At 39.4% G+C, this 15,647-nt stretch overlaps 1 protein-coding gene across 12 annotated transcripts in view; it reads left to right on the forward strand.

Moving 5' to 3' along the window:
• LOC135234092 (ERC protein 2-like) overlaps positions 1–15,647 on the forward strand; it is a 232,480-nt gene that overhangs the window by 108,707 nt on the left and 108,126 nt on the right. For 11 of the 12 annotated variants that reach the window (XM_064298255.1, XM_064298254.1, XM_064298257.1 and 8 more), the window contains one exon: positions 10,464–10,560. In XM_064298255.1, coding sequence (XP_064154325.1) covers positions 10,464–10,560 — 97 coding nt within the window. Of the gene's footprint in view, positions 1–10,463; positions 10,561–15,647 lie in introns of those variants that run through there. The other variant, XM_064298265.1, reaches the window with a different exon arrangement.

Genomic DNA, 15,647 nt, shown 5'->3' on the forward strand with positions numbered 1-15,647 from the left:
GTGAAATGTATAGTACGTTTGGGCGTTTCACAAAATGGTAACAGTAAATGACATGGTATTTCTGTAGAAACCTAACGATAGAATAACTGATAAAAAAAAAAATAGTTTATAGTTACCTCAGCATGTATGAGGTTTAGTTGCAAAATTGGATACTGAATTATTGGAAGCAAACTTTTCTGTTTTAATATCATTTTCCAAATCTGAGACAGACAGGTGATTTTGGGCATACTAGGATGAAATTTATTATCATAATTTTATTCTGTGCTCTCACTGTATTGATAAATATCTCTAATTTTCCTTCATTATATATCCTTATTTTTTCTTAAATTGATGTGTATTGGCCAGGTTCAAGGTTCTAAATGATAGCAGGGAAAGGTTTTCAGTACACTTATCCAGGTTCCTTTGAATCTATTGTCCTAATGCACCTCTCTTCCTCTTCTCACTTCTCGCTCTCTTCCTCTCTGTCTTTCTCCCTTACACTCAGTCAATTCAATTCAGAGAGTCTCTTTCTCTTTGACACACACACACACGCACATCATTCTCTCTATAAGAGAATGTAAATAATTGCAAGGGTATTGTCACTACAACACTATGTTATTGTGTATGTTGTTGGAATTCTTCTCAGCACGAACATGAGCTTCTTGAAGGACATAAATCGTGTTGTCTCCTGTGGCTAAAATTATCAGGGAGGCTGGGTGATGATGTTATTGAGTTAGGCCTCTGCAGCTGATCCTTATAATCTCAGAAGTGCAACGTAGCCTCATATTTGTCAGGGACAGGATGCAGTGGCTGGGAGACAGCTGTGCTATATGTTTGCTTGTATTGATGTGTGGTCTCTTGTAAATTACATCGGCACTAATATTTTGGAATATGACTCATGACTCGTAATATGAAAACATATTTTATTATATGTACTCAGTTTTCCTGTCGTTTATGGCTCATAGATATACTTTGTACTTCAAGAAAACAATTCTGGCTTGAATGACAGAAGTTTTTAACATGCAAAAGTTGTTGGCAACAGCAAAATAAATATTTCTATCAATTTTATTGGTAACAATAGTAATTTGTATGCATCGGAAACTTTTGCATGTGATAAACCATTTAGGCTTCATTGCTTAGATATCTTACTAAAAGGGAGCTATATCCAGTATTTTTCTTGAATTGCAGTGTTTGAATTAATTTCTGTGTTAAGATCTTTTTTTATTGCCAGGTAATTTATCACCTTTAATGTATGAAACATCTCACTGGAATATGGAAAGCCCTCATCAAAAAACACTTTCTAACACCTCCTCAATAATGTTCCAGTCTGTACCTTCCCTTGAACTTCCATTTATCTGCGCTGTTATCCTTTGCTTCAGAAGCAGACTGCATACAGCATGAGCTCTCCAAAACGATGTGGTTATCAGCTGCTGGATGTTGCCAAATGCCCCTTGCTTCCAGCTGTACTGCTACAAAATTCCTCCTGCCTTTTTTTTCTCCTTTCTAATATATTTGTTGCTCACTTTTTCTCCTGTCTCTGGAATTCTTCACCTCCCTATCCTGTCTGCCCTCATTGCACCTGTTGGTTCTCCTGCTGCCATCTCCTCTTCTGACTGACAGCTTGACTTCCAGGTTAGTAGAGCTTTGGTTGGTCTACTCTTCTTTATGACCCAGTATATACCCCATACTCCTCTCTGGCATAGTCTCTGAACTGTGTGTGTGTGTGTATGTGTGTGTATATATATATATATATATACCCCTCAGTGTTTATTGATATACTAACTGATGACTATGTACCCTTCACTTCTCTGTATGTTACACTGTACGTTCAATGCACATAGATCCAGTGCTTTATACAGATGTGGCACCCGAGTGTCTCGTGATTAAAGACTTTCAGACGAAGTTCTGAGCCTCTCACTGAATAACTGCCAGCAAACTGGGTAACAACACTAACATAGAATAGATGTTATTAATGAATCCACAGTAAAGGGCTTTATATTCTCAAGCAGGTGAGATATAAAATAAATTTTAAAAACTGGAATACCACAGAAGGCTGTGTTCTCAAAACTTAGAGACCTCTGAGGACACACTGGTGTGAAATAATGACTTTTAAATGAGTATATTTATTCTGGCATGTTACTAAATGAGCTGCAGATAAGAGCCAAGGGTGTGAACATCACAGAGTGAAAATGTTACATGACAGCGGTATGATTGAGTTTATTAGGCTGTTAGGCTCTTGGCTGAGGTGTGTTCTGTCAAGTGTTCACTCTCTCAAGTAGAGTGATCCAAAACTGGGTGTTATTCAAATGCTATTGCACTGAAATTATCATTCCTGTTATCTGTTGTTATTCATGAGTTAAAGGCTGGAAGGAAACTGATGTCTACTGATGTTTAAATCATTTTCAGTAGCGAGCAATTCAAAATAAATTTTATTTATTGTTGCCGTAGAAAGAAACAAAGAGGTAGGTTAGGTGAAGGGCATAGAACATCCACCGCACTGACACTTGTTCACACACTCCTTCCCAGCCCAGTCCATCAAAGCCTGAAGAAAAGAGTAAGCCTTGATAAAGCTGGTGCTGTAGATTGTACAGACTCATTGGAACGGATGTTAAAAGATGTGATTTATACCAGATGTGATTGTGTATGCTTCAGCTTTTGCTAAAGTATCTTCTGCTGCTCTCTGTTTTATGCGACTCTGTAGTTGGCTTTGTTATGGGAGATCAGCCTGCCAGAAATTTTTCCCCTTGGTTTGATTAACTCTAATGTACTATTTCCAGAGAAGAGAGCGAGAGAGAGAGAGTGTGTGTGTGTGTGTGTGTGTGTGTGTGTGTGTGTTGTGTTTGTGTGCTAAAAGGCCTGGCCTGCAGGGTTTGTATATTTTAGCTCTAGATTAGTCTTGCGTGATACACATTTACTTCAATGGTTGCCTGGATAGTTCATTGTCCTGATGCACATGGCAGGGATGGGGGAATCGTGTTGGATCTGGAAGAAGTTCCAGCTAAGGTCCTATAGCTATGTACTATAATCAAATTTTCAATTTATGAAAGTCATATTTCTCATTATTCTTCATTCTTCTTATTACATCATTCTTTATGTTAACATTTAAAGTTAGAAGCATGTATTTGATTTAGCATTTGTATGTTGATGCATCCTTGATTGGACACAAAAAGAATGTGGAGGGGGGTCATTGCAGTTTATTATGCTGGGGGTTTTCTGTCTTTAAATGAGCTGATACAGTATGACTTTATTCAGCCAAACTAAAGACCCTACTCTCACGGAGTTCACTGTCAGAGAGCCCAAGCTGCTTGACAAAATACTAGAGTAATACAACAGATGGTTGCTCTTATAAGTAAATTGGTCCATTGCATTTCTGTAGCTGGGGATGTCCTGTATGTGTATGCTGCTATGCACAGCATTCTTGAATTGTTGACATTTAGTTGTTTGATACCATACCATAGTTCCTGAACTGATTCAAGTTTTCAGGGGAAGTGACTTGAAAATATTGCTAATCATGCAAAATGTGTGTAATATATAATTTGTTCATTTAAGTGGTTTCAAATGAAACAAGGTAAAGAATTTGCATTTTAAAAGATGTAATAGAATACTTTCATCTCCTGAGTAAATGTATGTTGCAATTCCTATTTTCATCACCACCGGTTTCATCACCACTGGCCATAGGAGTAATTTGTAACAGTATAGTTGTCATTTTTATCCAGAACTTTTTCCTGAAAAAGCATTTGAAGACTTTCACAGCCAGAAATTAACTTGAGCTGCTAGTTTTGGAAGCTTCCAACAAAGGTTTGTCCACTTGGAAGAATAATGGCTTAATACTGACGGTAGAGGGTCTGAATGTTTCCATATTGCACTGATATCTTTTTAATATTTTATGGTGTAATGTCTGCAGTGTGCGCAGTTCCTGCTTTTATAGTTAAATGATATCCTCTCCAGGGCCAGGCACCCCTCTGATAGCTCTGATATCTCACTGTGCTGTGACGGTCCGGCGGCAGGTTTCCACACAAAGCCTGGTTCATACTTAGCAGGGTTGAAAGTACACAGCATACAATTTCCTGTAAAGGTTGGGGATTCTGCATTTACAGTTGGGCTCTTGCCTTCCCTGCTTCTGTAATAAATTGTGGCGGTGTAGAATTCCATTAGACCAATGCCTTGTTGCCCTGCTTTGGGTGCAAAGTTCATCTTGATCAAATTGTTGTACAGTCAGTGCAAAGGCATGTCTGTCTAACTTCCCAACTCTGTCCCTTCTGAGTTTGTGAATGCTAACGTGTTTCTGCTGCACTGCTTTCACCGGCTTGAAGTCACCGTCTGACTGGATTTTTCTGTGTTCTGCGCTAGGTTAATGGTGGTGAAGTAAAGTAGCCATAACGGTTTGTATGGGTGAGTCCCCAAAATATTAGCAATGTTTTTGCTTGTCCTGTAATGATGTTCTACAAGTTAATGGTATTATTTCTGCCTTCAAATAAGTTTCCACTCTTTCTCTGACTGTCATTCTAAGGGCAAAGCAAAATGATGTGGCCATGTGTATGAAAACCAGCCACAAAGTGCAGGGATTGCTTCTTTTCGTTTTGGAATTGACCCTTTGGTCTGTTCACATGCATGGTAATGGCGCCAGCCTTCAAATCTCATTTGACTTTATCAAGCTTCCCTCAGCTTCATGCAGTAAATATTAACAGTTCAGTTGAAGGAGGATCGTCTGATATCCTTTCTCCCTTTGTGTATGGACGTGCATCTGTAGATCATCAGTATTTTCTGTCCGCGTCCCCATTTAGAATGTTGTAAAATAACAAACACTCGAGTGGGATTATCTGAATAAGCTGTGTGAGGTCTGTGATGGCTCCAAGTGAAGCCGGTGGCCCTCCTCTTTTACGGCCTGTGTTCATGTCCAAGGGCAATCAGTGGACTGTGAAGGCAGATTTGTTGGAGGAATATAGAAATGGTTTGACCGTTTCCCCAGATATTGGACAGAGTGCAGAAATCCCTGTATGGAGTACTGTGCTGAGTGAAAGAGGTGACTCTACTGACCCTCAGGTTACCATGTGGTTTATTTCTTTTTTTTTTTTTTACAGTTCCTTTTTGTTAAACATTTTCCAGTTTATAATTAATTGTTTAATGATTACCATTGCTGCAGTATTACTATACAGAAATGCTACACCACACTGTTCTGTAACAGAGGGATTTTTATTGTGAATGCCAATAGCCTGTTGCAAATATGTATTATATTGAGAATCATATTAGTTTACTGTTGAACAATCAAGTTGTAAACATAAAACGATAACCAATCAGATCATATAGCTGTAATTAGTGTCATTTAAAAATGTTAATAAAAAGGTAATGGCATGCAAGCAACTTAAAGAAAACATCAAATAAATAAATAAATAAATAAATAAATAAATAAATAAAGTGACTGTGAAGTGTTCTATGGCAGGGTGTAGGCAGTTTTAATGTGAATGGCATTAACAGGCTCTGTCATCCTATACATCTGATTTCCCCATTAAAACAGTGAAATGAATTTTCTGAATGCACCAGCAGACCTGCTGTATTTCTGCACAGATGTTCCCTGCAGGCTGAGGAACTAATTTGTGTAGCAGCATTTTGCACGTTCCCATCTCAGTTCATAAAAGAATGAACTGAAGGACATATGCAGCAGTGTAAATTAGGGAAAAGTTAGGACTTATAAAAACTTACAAAATAAGGTGCTCTGGATCTATGATGTAGACTAATCATGTAAATCAACTGTGCACGTAAAAGAATCAATTTTATGAAATAATATGCAAGCAGTATATAGATGTGGGCTGGCCTGAAAGGAGAGGACAACCTGTACATGTTTTTTTATTTATTTTATTTTATTTTTTATTTTGCCTTGCCAATTATTATCATCATTATCACTACAGTGACACCCTTCCCTGCAGACCCATTCTTTCCACTCTGCTCTAAGTCTTGCCTTGGCAAGAGTGGCCATTTCTCTGTCAGAGCGAGTTACTCTGGGCTGCCCCGTGACTCCTCAGACCAGGAAACCCCTTACTATCGCTGCCTGCTGCCATGGTAGACTGGAGTCTCAGATGCCACTCTGAAGAGTTTTCCAACCAGAAACCACCTGGTTTTATTTTTCTGTGTTTAATTACATTCTTTCCTTCTTTCTTTCTTTCGTGACTGGAGAACCATTCTGACCTTCACTCTGAGCATGTTTTCTGCGTTAACAGAAACCCTTAAAAGGCCTGTTTAATGTTGGTGCCTGAAATTCAAGCTCACTGATGTTCTGAAGTTAGAACAAGAGGTATCCTCTGGTGTTGTTTTGCAAGGGTTTATTTGTTGCACTGTAGCATTGTAGCATAGCAGGCTGTCACTTGTATCTCTGCCCTAGTATTTCTGATGGAGACCACTCAGTGAAGCAGGCTTTGGAAGCACATACTGTACAGATCTTTCCCCCTATTTGCATCTGGGATCAGAGAATCTTTTGAATCTCCATGCTGGAAACCACAAAAGCACTTACTGTGCATGTTTTATGTCAGAAATTCCAGTTCATGTGACACTCATTCAGGTGAAAGAGTAAGTTTGTGCTACTTAACCCACTCAACTCCCATTGAACAATTGAGATTCATGAGCCAGAAGGCCACAGGACATGCACGAGAAATGTTATTCTTCTTGACTGGACTGGTCTAGGTTTACTTGCTACTGGTGCTTATGATACATGACACACACCTGACGCACACCACTGCATGTTCAGTTGCAGCACATTTAGCTGCTTATATCTCTTGATTTCTTTTGACATATATATATATATATATATATATATATATGTCCACCATTAAAATAGGCAACAACGACAAAAAACATCTCATGCAGTCATGCACACTTGAACTTCTGGTGAGATTTCAATTTTCCTTATATCTCTTAACTGAAAACTGAAGTTATGAACATTTGGTTTTTTTGGATTTTGATATTTGAAATTGGCCAAAGTGGATCCAACACATCGGTCCACCTGAATCTTTGTCATTGGCATGTCCTCTTTTTTAAAGTCGTTGGCTAGTATTCAATCAACATTTGTTGTAAAACTTTGATTAACAATTAAAAGTAGGAATATTTTTCCGCAACTCAGTTTGGCAACTTAGTTTTTTGTGATTGCTGAACTTACCAAATTGTGTTTTGGAAATCAAATGGACATGTTGAATGAATTCAGACCTAGACATTGATAACTTATTTAAATGAACAATTCTCTGAGATTATTGTGAGGGAAAAACTTTTGAAGTACATACCACTTGCTGTATGAAAAGAAGTATTAATCAAAACCATCTGCAAACAACAGTAATCAATAACAGAGTTATGAGAGAATTATCGTCTTAAGGATTACTGCTTTTTATTTGTCTTGCCGTTGGAATGTGCACATTTGGAAACGAACAAGTGAGGTAGTATATTTATCATCAGCAGCTTTAAAAACGAGTCTTTCAAATAAGTACTGCCTGTGTTATTAAACTGTAAACACAGTATGAAAGTTGAGTGCAAATGTGTAATTTCAAGTGGTGTGTGTGTGTGAATGTGAGGCGAGGTTACACAGAAACTGCGGTTAGACGTTGGTTAAGATTATTGAATTCTGGGTATCCGACGCACATTGAAATGCTGATGCATTGTCCAAGGAATGCCACTGTTATCAGGATACATTTGAATACATTTTCCACCAGAAATTCCCCTGGAGTTATCTGACAATTGTTTGAACAAGCCCGTTCAAAGATGGATGTGGGCCGTCCTTATCGCTGTGTGATCGCTGTCGGTTGCGCCAGCAGCAGTGTTTCTGGAGGAGAAAGGAGGAGACCGTGCCTTGCATTTTTACGTCAGGCATGTATCTGTCAGTACGGCTATCAACACCTCCAGTGGAAGTTTGCAGTTTCTCTTGGCTCCGTGCCTGCATTTTATTCTCCTTTGCTGTGGAACTGGGAAGAGTGCATTTCTACAGTTTATAAGGCAGGGCTTTTGTCCTGCTATTTATTCATTTATTGGTTTATTTTCAGAACGCCAAAGCATAAATTACCCGCCAACATCGGCAGTGACAGGGCAGGGAGCATACACCTCAACACAGTAGTTTAAGATACCTTTTCTGCAAATATTTGCCCAAACTTTAGCGAAACATGTACATTTTCAGTAAAGCAAACACCATAGTCTCAGAATATTGAATAATGTATATGAATTCACACTGCTGGTTGAAATGCTGTTTACAGTATTTGACCGTTCTCTTAAAATCTAATTTGTCAATGTCAAGTTTCTTTGCTTTTGCGTCGTTGTATGTGTCAACTCAGAACCTCGAGCTACCGCTTATTCAAAGGCTGTCTTTTGATTCCGTACTGCTAAGTACCAACAGCACCTAGACATCTCTGAAGAGGCCTTCAGTTTAACTTGAAAGATTAGGCCTCTTTCAAGTTAAGTGGCGTAGTGTGGAACATGAATGCCTTGTGGGACTGAAAAGAAGACCTGTAGTTCACAGTTAAGATAAACAATCCAGGAACCGTATTCCTATTAATTGTAGGATATCAAAGATTTATAAACTGACTCTGGTGCTTACAAAACAGAAAGAACGGTCTTTAATTTTCACTGCTTTTCACACGCCTCTGTAAACAGAGCTTACAGAGCTGCTGGCTTCTCTGTTAATAGATTTGCTGAGGTTCCCAGTGCATTTACTATTCGGTCTGTTATGTCTTGCCTTGCCATGTATTACTGCCAAAATGGGTGTGTCTCTTTGTGTTGCTGTGTTCTAGCTATCACAGTTGTCTTTTTGCAGTGTGATTGTTATGGTTGATTGGACTGACTATGTTACGCGTGGTTAGAAAGAGAAAGAGGAAAAACTAAATTCCAAAAAGTTAAGAAATTCGATATTATTATACTATATTAGATAACTGACTTGAAAACCTTTTTTTTTTTAAATCACGGATTCCCTAACTTGGAGAGAAAAGGAAAATGGCTTAGTTCTGTTGGTGCTCTTGCTGTGCCTGCCACAGGAACACATCTGCAGCTTGTCACTGGCTGCATGTGCTGTAGCAGCAGGCAGGCCACATCTGCACACAGAGCCCTGCTCTCAGGCAGCACTTCAGCACAGATGTTAATGTCCCAGGAACATCTGGGTGGCTCGGCTGATTGGCAGGTCACTGGGTTGATGTTGTACAGGAAAACACACGGAGGGCCTGTTTCTAGATTTTGCTTTTTACTGAGGAGCAGCTAGTGTCTTTCTGTCTGCATCAGCTGCAGCAGTGAGTTTCTGCCTTTGAAAATATGATTTCTCTCTGTTTTAAACAGGAATTTGGGTCTTAAAATGGTCATTTACAGCATGTGTGCATGTGAATAAACTTGTCTTCAGACTTAATTTTTATTTTTCAAATGAGGAAATCACTGACATTTATGAATCTGTTAAATGCGTGAGTTAGAAAATTTTATGTTCACCTTGTTGTGGTGCAGGAACTGTACATTGTTGATTTAATTAATATACTCTGGTTTGGCTGGCTGAGAGGAATATCACTTCATACCACAAGTAGACAAGACGATTAGACAAGACAATTATAACCTTCTGAAAACTTTTACGGGGTCCAGTTTTAAACTGAGCATGAACAAGAGTGCGAAAAGACAAATATAAAATCAAGAAAATAAATTTGCAGCCCTTTTACAATGTATATTTTAAAAACGGTTTACAAAGAGTTTTTAGAACACACTGCGTTCAGTTTTCAATTGATATATGCTCTTTATTGAAAGAAAATGAGTGAGAGAATTGGGTCCAGCATTTTGCCACTGGGCAGTGGCTCCCCCCAACAAGCCCTACACCGCCAGCCTGCCTGGAACCCCAGAATACTCTGGGGTGAAAGAGAAGCCCACAGATCTTTGTATTCCCCCTGGTGGCGGGAGCAACTTTTGGAGCTGTGAGGGGAATTAGGAAATGAAGTGTGAGGTTATGAGGTAAACGGACACAAAGATCTAAGCCTTGGAATTGGAATTTCATCTGCTCTAGCTACCATTGGCAGGAAGTGCTCTTTGGCCCGGCCACGCTCTCTGAGAACAGCACCTCGGCCTTAGGTCACCACACCGGCATGATGGAGAGATAGCAGAAGTCAGAAAAATGCTGTAAATCTTGAGGCAGACCTGCTGTGAAAAAGTTTTGAGATTGCCATCAATATAACAGGAAGCAGTGCCCGAGTTCCTCAATTGATAAGGTGCTTGTTTTGAGTGCCAAAGTGTCTAAGTCTAGTTTGACTGTCTCACCTCGTTTGTCTGTCTCATTGGCAAACTAACTAGGAGTCTGCAGCTACAGGGCAATGGGATTTGTGCTGCTGGCAAATATAAATGTATGTATGGATATGCATTACTACGTAGTGTAGCTTCAATAACCATACCCAGAAAACAATAACAGGCCCATAGCATGTGAGGATTGTATGAGGATCATTGACAGAAGGAGGGCTTTGGACTGATTGTGGCTCTTTCCTTGTGTTCCTGTGCAGACAAGCAAAGGACCCAAACAAGAAGGCGACTAACCTCAAGCACAACCAGCCAGTGGAGAAGAAACCAGGCCTGACGGACAGCAGTCAGCACCTACAAGTGAGTCTGTGTGCACCTGTTGAATCCCCTTGTAAACATCCTCTAATAAACCCTAAAAACACCCTATAATAAATTACAACGTTACAGGGCAGTGTGGACACACACACACACACACACACACACACAAACACACAGGGATGTGCTTTGCATAGCCAAAACACTATGTTGGGGGGCCTTTGGCAAAGCAGAAGACCAGAATAAAGGATCCTTGAATCATTTTCACCATCTCCTCCTTCACCCCTTGGGTTCAAAGGGTTTATACATCAGTGTCCAGTTCAGCCCAGTTAGGTACATTACAAGAGGACAATCTGCCATGGGGAACGTCAAGAAGCGGACATGGTTTTATTCCCTGTATTTTCTCACTGCATAAGTCTTGCCCTTAAATGGCCTTTGCTTGCTGTGTACTTTAAGATGCTTTTAATTCTCATGGTATGAAGGCATGGTGATTGTAAACCTCAGGAATGTCTACTTCAACATCCTGGTTGTATTTCTCAAGGGACTTTTCTCAACTTGTCCATCATATGATGTGATTGCTGCGCTTAAAAAAACAAGGAAAAGCAGAAAGTTACTGGTCCAATGAATTTTCTCACATTGTCTACATCAGTGTCAGTGGAAACATTGAGGTCCTCCCTTTAAATTTTTATGGCAGGTAGCCCTGGTTGACCTGCTTATGCCTGATGAGATTCCTGCTAGCAGCATCAGAAATAGACCTGTTGAGGCTATGCCACTCTTCAGTGTGCAAGCTGGCAAAGATTCATTTGGGTCCTTCTCTATTGGTGAATGTACCTTCTCACCCAGGATACCTTGTGCGCTAAAATGCACTGGCCAGTGGCTGTCCTGTGATGTAGTACATAAGGTTATCTAAGCAACCTTGTTTTAAGCAAAAGACGTTGATCACACCGAATGGGAACATTTGAAGGAACTATGTATGAAAATGCCTGACATGCAGTTCTGTGCATTTTTATTTTTGCAGTTTTACAGACTGCAAAAATTAAGAAACAGTTTTGCATCTTGTGTGGCTGAAAGAGAATCACTGCACTTGCGATCCCTCAAACATACGCTATAACACCTCTGAATTCTCTCACCTATACCCAATACCTGTGTGCTTTGCATTTGTTGACTGCTTCATCTCGCTAAAAGATGTGTCCGATTGATTGTGCTCGGGATGCTGAAGGAAATGCGTAGCTCTTTCTTTGTGGTCTCGGTTATTGTCTGTTGCACCCAACTTCCCTCAGTGACAGGGAACACATCCTCGAAATTCCTGCCCGGGTGCATAATTGCATTATTCAACACCTCTTCATCCCGGGAAAAGCAGATCAAATCAAAAGCCCTTTTTTTTTTATTCCCTTCAAAGGCTTTTCATGTTGTGTGCCAGGAAGGCAGCTTGTAGTAGGAATGTGGAAAAGATGCTCAGGCTTTGTGATATGTAATAACGTTCAGCGCGCTGCTATCGCGCGTAATCTGAGCCCAACGTCAGTCAGAGCTCCCTGCCAAGGGGGCGAAAGATCGGGGTGGATGTGTCGCGTGTTTGACAAGGGCACCGACATGGGGCGGGAGAGAGCAGGCCTGCTGCACTTAAAAGTAGCAGTTTTATAGGGATTAATGTCTTTTTGTTTGTGACGTTTCGTAGGATGCATTTGTCACTTGCAGCGGATAATGTTTTGCCCCACTCTCTTCGCTGGCCGGCTCATGCTAACATGTGGCTGTAGTAAAACAGAGTCTTTCAAAACATACCGCTTAGCCTGTAAATGGAAAAGACAGAACTTTTGTAAAACCGAAATGAACACCATACATGGAAGATGATCTGAAAGTGTAATGGGCCCATTGGGAATAGTGAGAGGTTTTTTTTTTTTTTCCAAAGGAAGGCCTGTATATCAACAAGCAGCTCATCTCTTGTAGTACTTCAACTTTTTTTGTCTGTTCACATAAAAAATATATTTTTAATTGTTTTGTAACAATTTCTGCTCTACAATGTTACCATCTGGAATTGCTGTGGTCAGCCATTATCTGCCAGTGATTTTTTTTCCAGCTCAGCTTTTATATGCCATTTGAAAACAATCCATGTGTACTGCACCCAAATTTCCACCAATGGCTTTTAAATAAAATATTTTTATTTAATCACACTGGATATCTTTTCATCACTGGAACTGTTCCACTTAAATTCATACTTAATTTACATTCCTCCAATTAGCCTGACATTCCAGCCTGAACAAGTGCAGTGGGATGGTGACCACAGGTCTCAGATTTAAATAGGCATTTTTCAGTAGCTTTTGGCCTTTTCCTCTTCATGTCAAGTCTATTCAGCCAATGAAGCGGCAGAGGAAAGGGACCTTGAGAGGCATCATTTTATGCCAGCCTTCTGTCTTTTACAACCACTCAATTGGCTTCAGCTTTCAATGCAATCAGAGTGGGGCTCTGTTAATAGACATGTGATCCTTTTGGCCTTGAGCTCTGCAACGTTATGAACCTTAAAATCTGAAATTTGGAGAAAAAAAAGGTTCAATCCAGTCAAGCTAGTTGTGAAAATTAAAATGGGTGTTTAATTGTGCTCTTGACTTTGAAACATGTAAAATCTGGAAAGTGAGCGGAAAAAAAATACTAGAAATAGGCTCAAGATTGTTGAGTGTTTGTGACTGAGGAACATGTGACTTTGTATCTTAATTTATATTTGCAATTCATTTTATCAGTATGAAGCATTTCTTTAGGCTGATCTTCATCTGTGTGTTCTGGCTACATATTAAACTGATACTGCTCTCTCATGAAGATGCATGCAATCCACATATTACCAGGTGTACTAAGGTCTACTTCAGCCTGATTAGGTTTATCATTGATAAAATAACTGCAAAATCCTGAGATGGTCGCACTGTAGTCGACCCCAGCTTTTGCTGTCATCCGTCTGTATTTTTGGATAGAATATTTATAGACACTCAAGTTTTTCTGTATGTTCTCTTCCTTGTCAGTAGGGGATCCATAAGATTTCAGATAAAATCCATATGTGTACTTGAAGAACTTAATGAAATGCAGCCAGAGAGAATTTTAAACCATTTTTTTTAGATGAATGAAAAACTGATTAAATATTTGTGAAGTATTTTTTTTCAAGGAGTTAGGGTTAGGGTCCTACATGGTGCAAATTTAGAGGCTCATCTCATGCTCATTTGCTTTACAATACCTTAACTATATTTGACAAAGACTGGATCAAAATACATTTTTTTCAAATGTATCATAGAAAGGTTCCAGAACACTTCCCATTTTCAGTCTGGTCATTGCAACCCGACAAAAATTGACATTGTTTTCTGGTTTTATTAAAGAATTGTCAGCGTTAATTAGTATGTTTCTCCCTTGAGTGCTGACTGAATGGGACTGATGAGAGGCTGTTCGAGCGTAAACCCGTCCGTGAATGACACGAGGGAGAAGCGCGGGTGTGTCGGGTGGCAACTGCAAACAGGAGCTGGCCGCTTTTCCCCCAGCTGCAGTGCGGAGTCAGGGGGTCAGCGCGTACACGGTCCCTCGCCGCGGTGGCACGCACCAGGGAGCAGTCACACTCCGCACACCACAGCCGTAACACAATATACCTTATCTGCCTTCCCCAACACAGAAATAATTACCGCGGCTTTGCACTTGGCTACAGTTGCTAAGGGTCAGATTGAAGGGCATCTACAGATCAGGTCACGTGTCAACCTACCGTCAATACGCTCTTTATGGAGGATGAACACATCGCTGATAAGCAGTCCAAAATGGCAACTCTGTAGGAATGTCCCTGACCAGCTCTCCATGGCTTAACAGTCAGATTTCCATAACAAGCACACATCTATGGGAGCTGGTTTGTTGCATTGCTCGTAAAAAAAAAAATCATTAGTCATTTCACAGGGCAAGCTCTTTAGTATATTTCCATTAGTTTTTTAAAATGTATTATTTTAACACATGCTGTGGGTTCATAAAATTGTGTGTGTTGTTTGATTTTGGTTTGTTTTACATATACAAATTACACAGCCTTTCTGGAGTGTCAGAAAAGCTGCTTGTAAGACAGATGAGTGTGGACTGTGTGAGCCACATTCCAGAAAAAAAACGCATTAAAAAATAAGTTAACCCATGTAAAATAAATAATAACAAAATGAACTTTGATGTTTCTGCAGTGTTTTTAATGATTAAATAACCAAGATACTGTAGTTTATGTGGGTGGAGAGATAAGATCAGTTAGTTGCATGTCTTGTGTGTTTAGATACTATGCAGTAAAAAAAGAAATATTAGAAATATTTACTGTCAAACCACAGACTGCTTTATCTTTTCAGTCACAAAATAGATGTTTTTCAATTAAAATGAATCATATGCGTTACAAAAATAAAGGCCCACTATTTATTTACTGATCTACTGATTTATCTACTGAACTTGTGCTATTGGCTGCATTCAGAATTTTTTTTAATGGGAAAGATCAATTTTAAATGTAAATAAAAATAGTAACTGGGTATGCACAGTCATGGAAGATTTTCCTACTTAAGACAACACTTAATATGAATCATTAGGCAAGAAAAAAAATTCAGAATAAAAGATTCATAGTTTTTCAAAGGGTGATTTTCTTTGGACTGCAAGACATCCTGTATTGCAACTGTATTCTTTTGGTGATATTGGTACACCTCACCTTGACTGACAGTGGACAAGGTGGTGTATATTTATGTCACCAAACGAATACAGTTGAAAGGGTGTCTTGGACTCTGTTAGGTGAACTCAGATGTTTCAGTTCCATCCTAATGTTGTGGTCAGTTCCTCTGTCAAGGTCAGCAACTGGATGGTGTTACAACCCTGTACTGAGGATACATGAAACTTTGATCTGACCCATCAGTTTATAACAAATTATAGCTATCAGTAACGAATAATTCTTCCTTTAATTGCTGTGTGTTTTTTTTTTTAATCTGGCCCTCAGTCTAGATAAAGATTAGTTCAATAGGGAAGGGCTGCAACTATTAATATTATATTATGATTAATTCTGACATGGAGGTGCAGCCCATGGTCATTTGTCAAGCCCGTTATCATTGTACATGAAAGTAATGGTCTATTTTCTACTTTTTTTAAGTCTGTAAATTATGTTTAAT

Source organism: Anguilla rostrata, chromosome 11 (assembly GCF_018555375.3).
Source record: "Anguilla rostrata isolate EN2019 chromosome 11, ASM1855537v3, whole genome shotgun sequence".
In the NCBI taxonomy this organism is placed as follows: domain Eukaryota; kingdom Metazoa; phylum Chordata; class Actinopteri; order Anguilliformes; family Anguillidae; genus Anguilla; species Anguilla rostrata.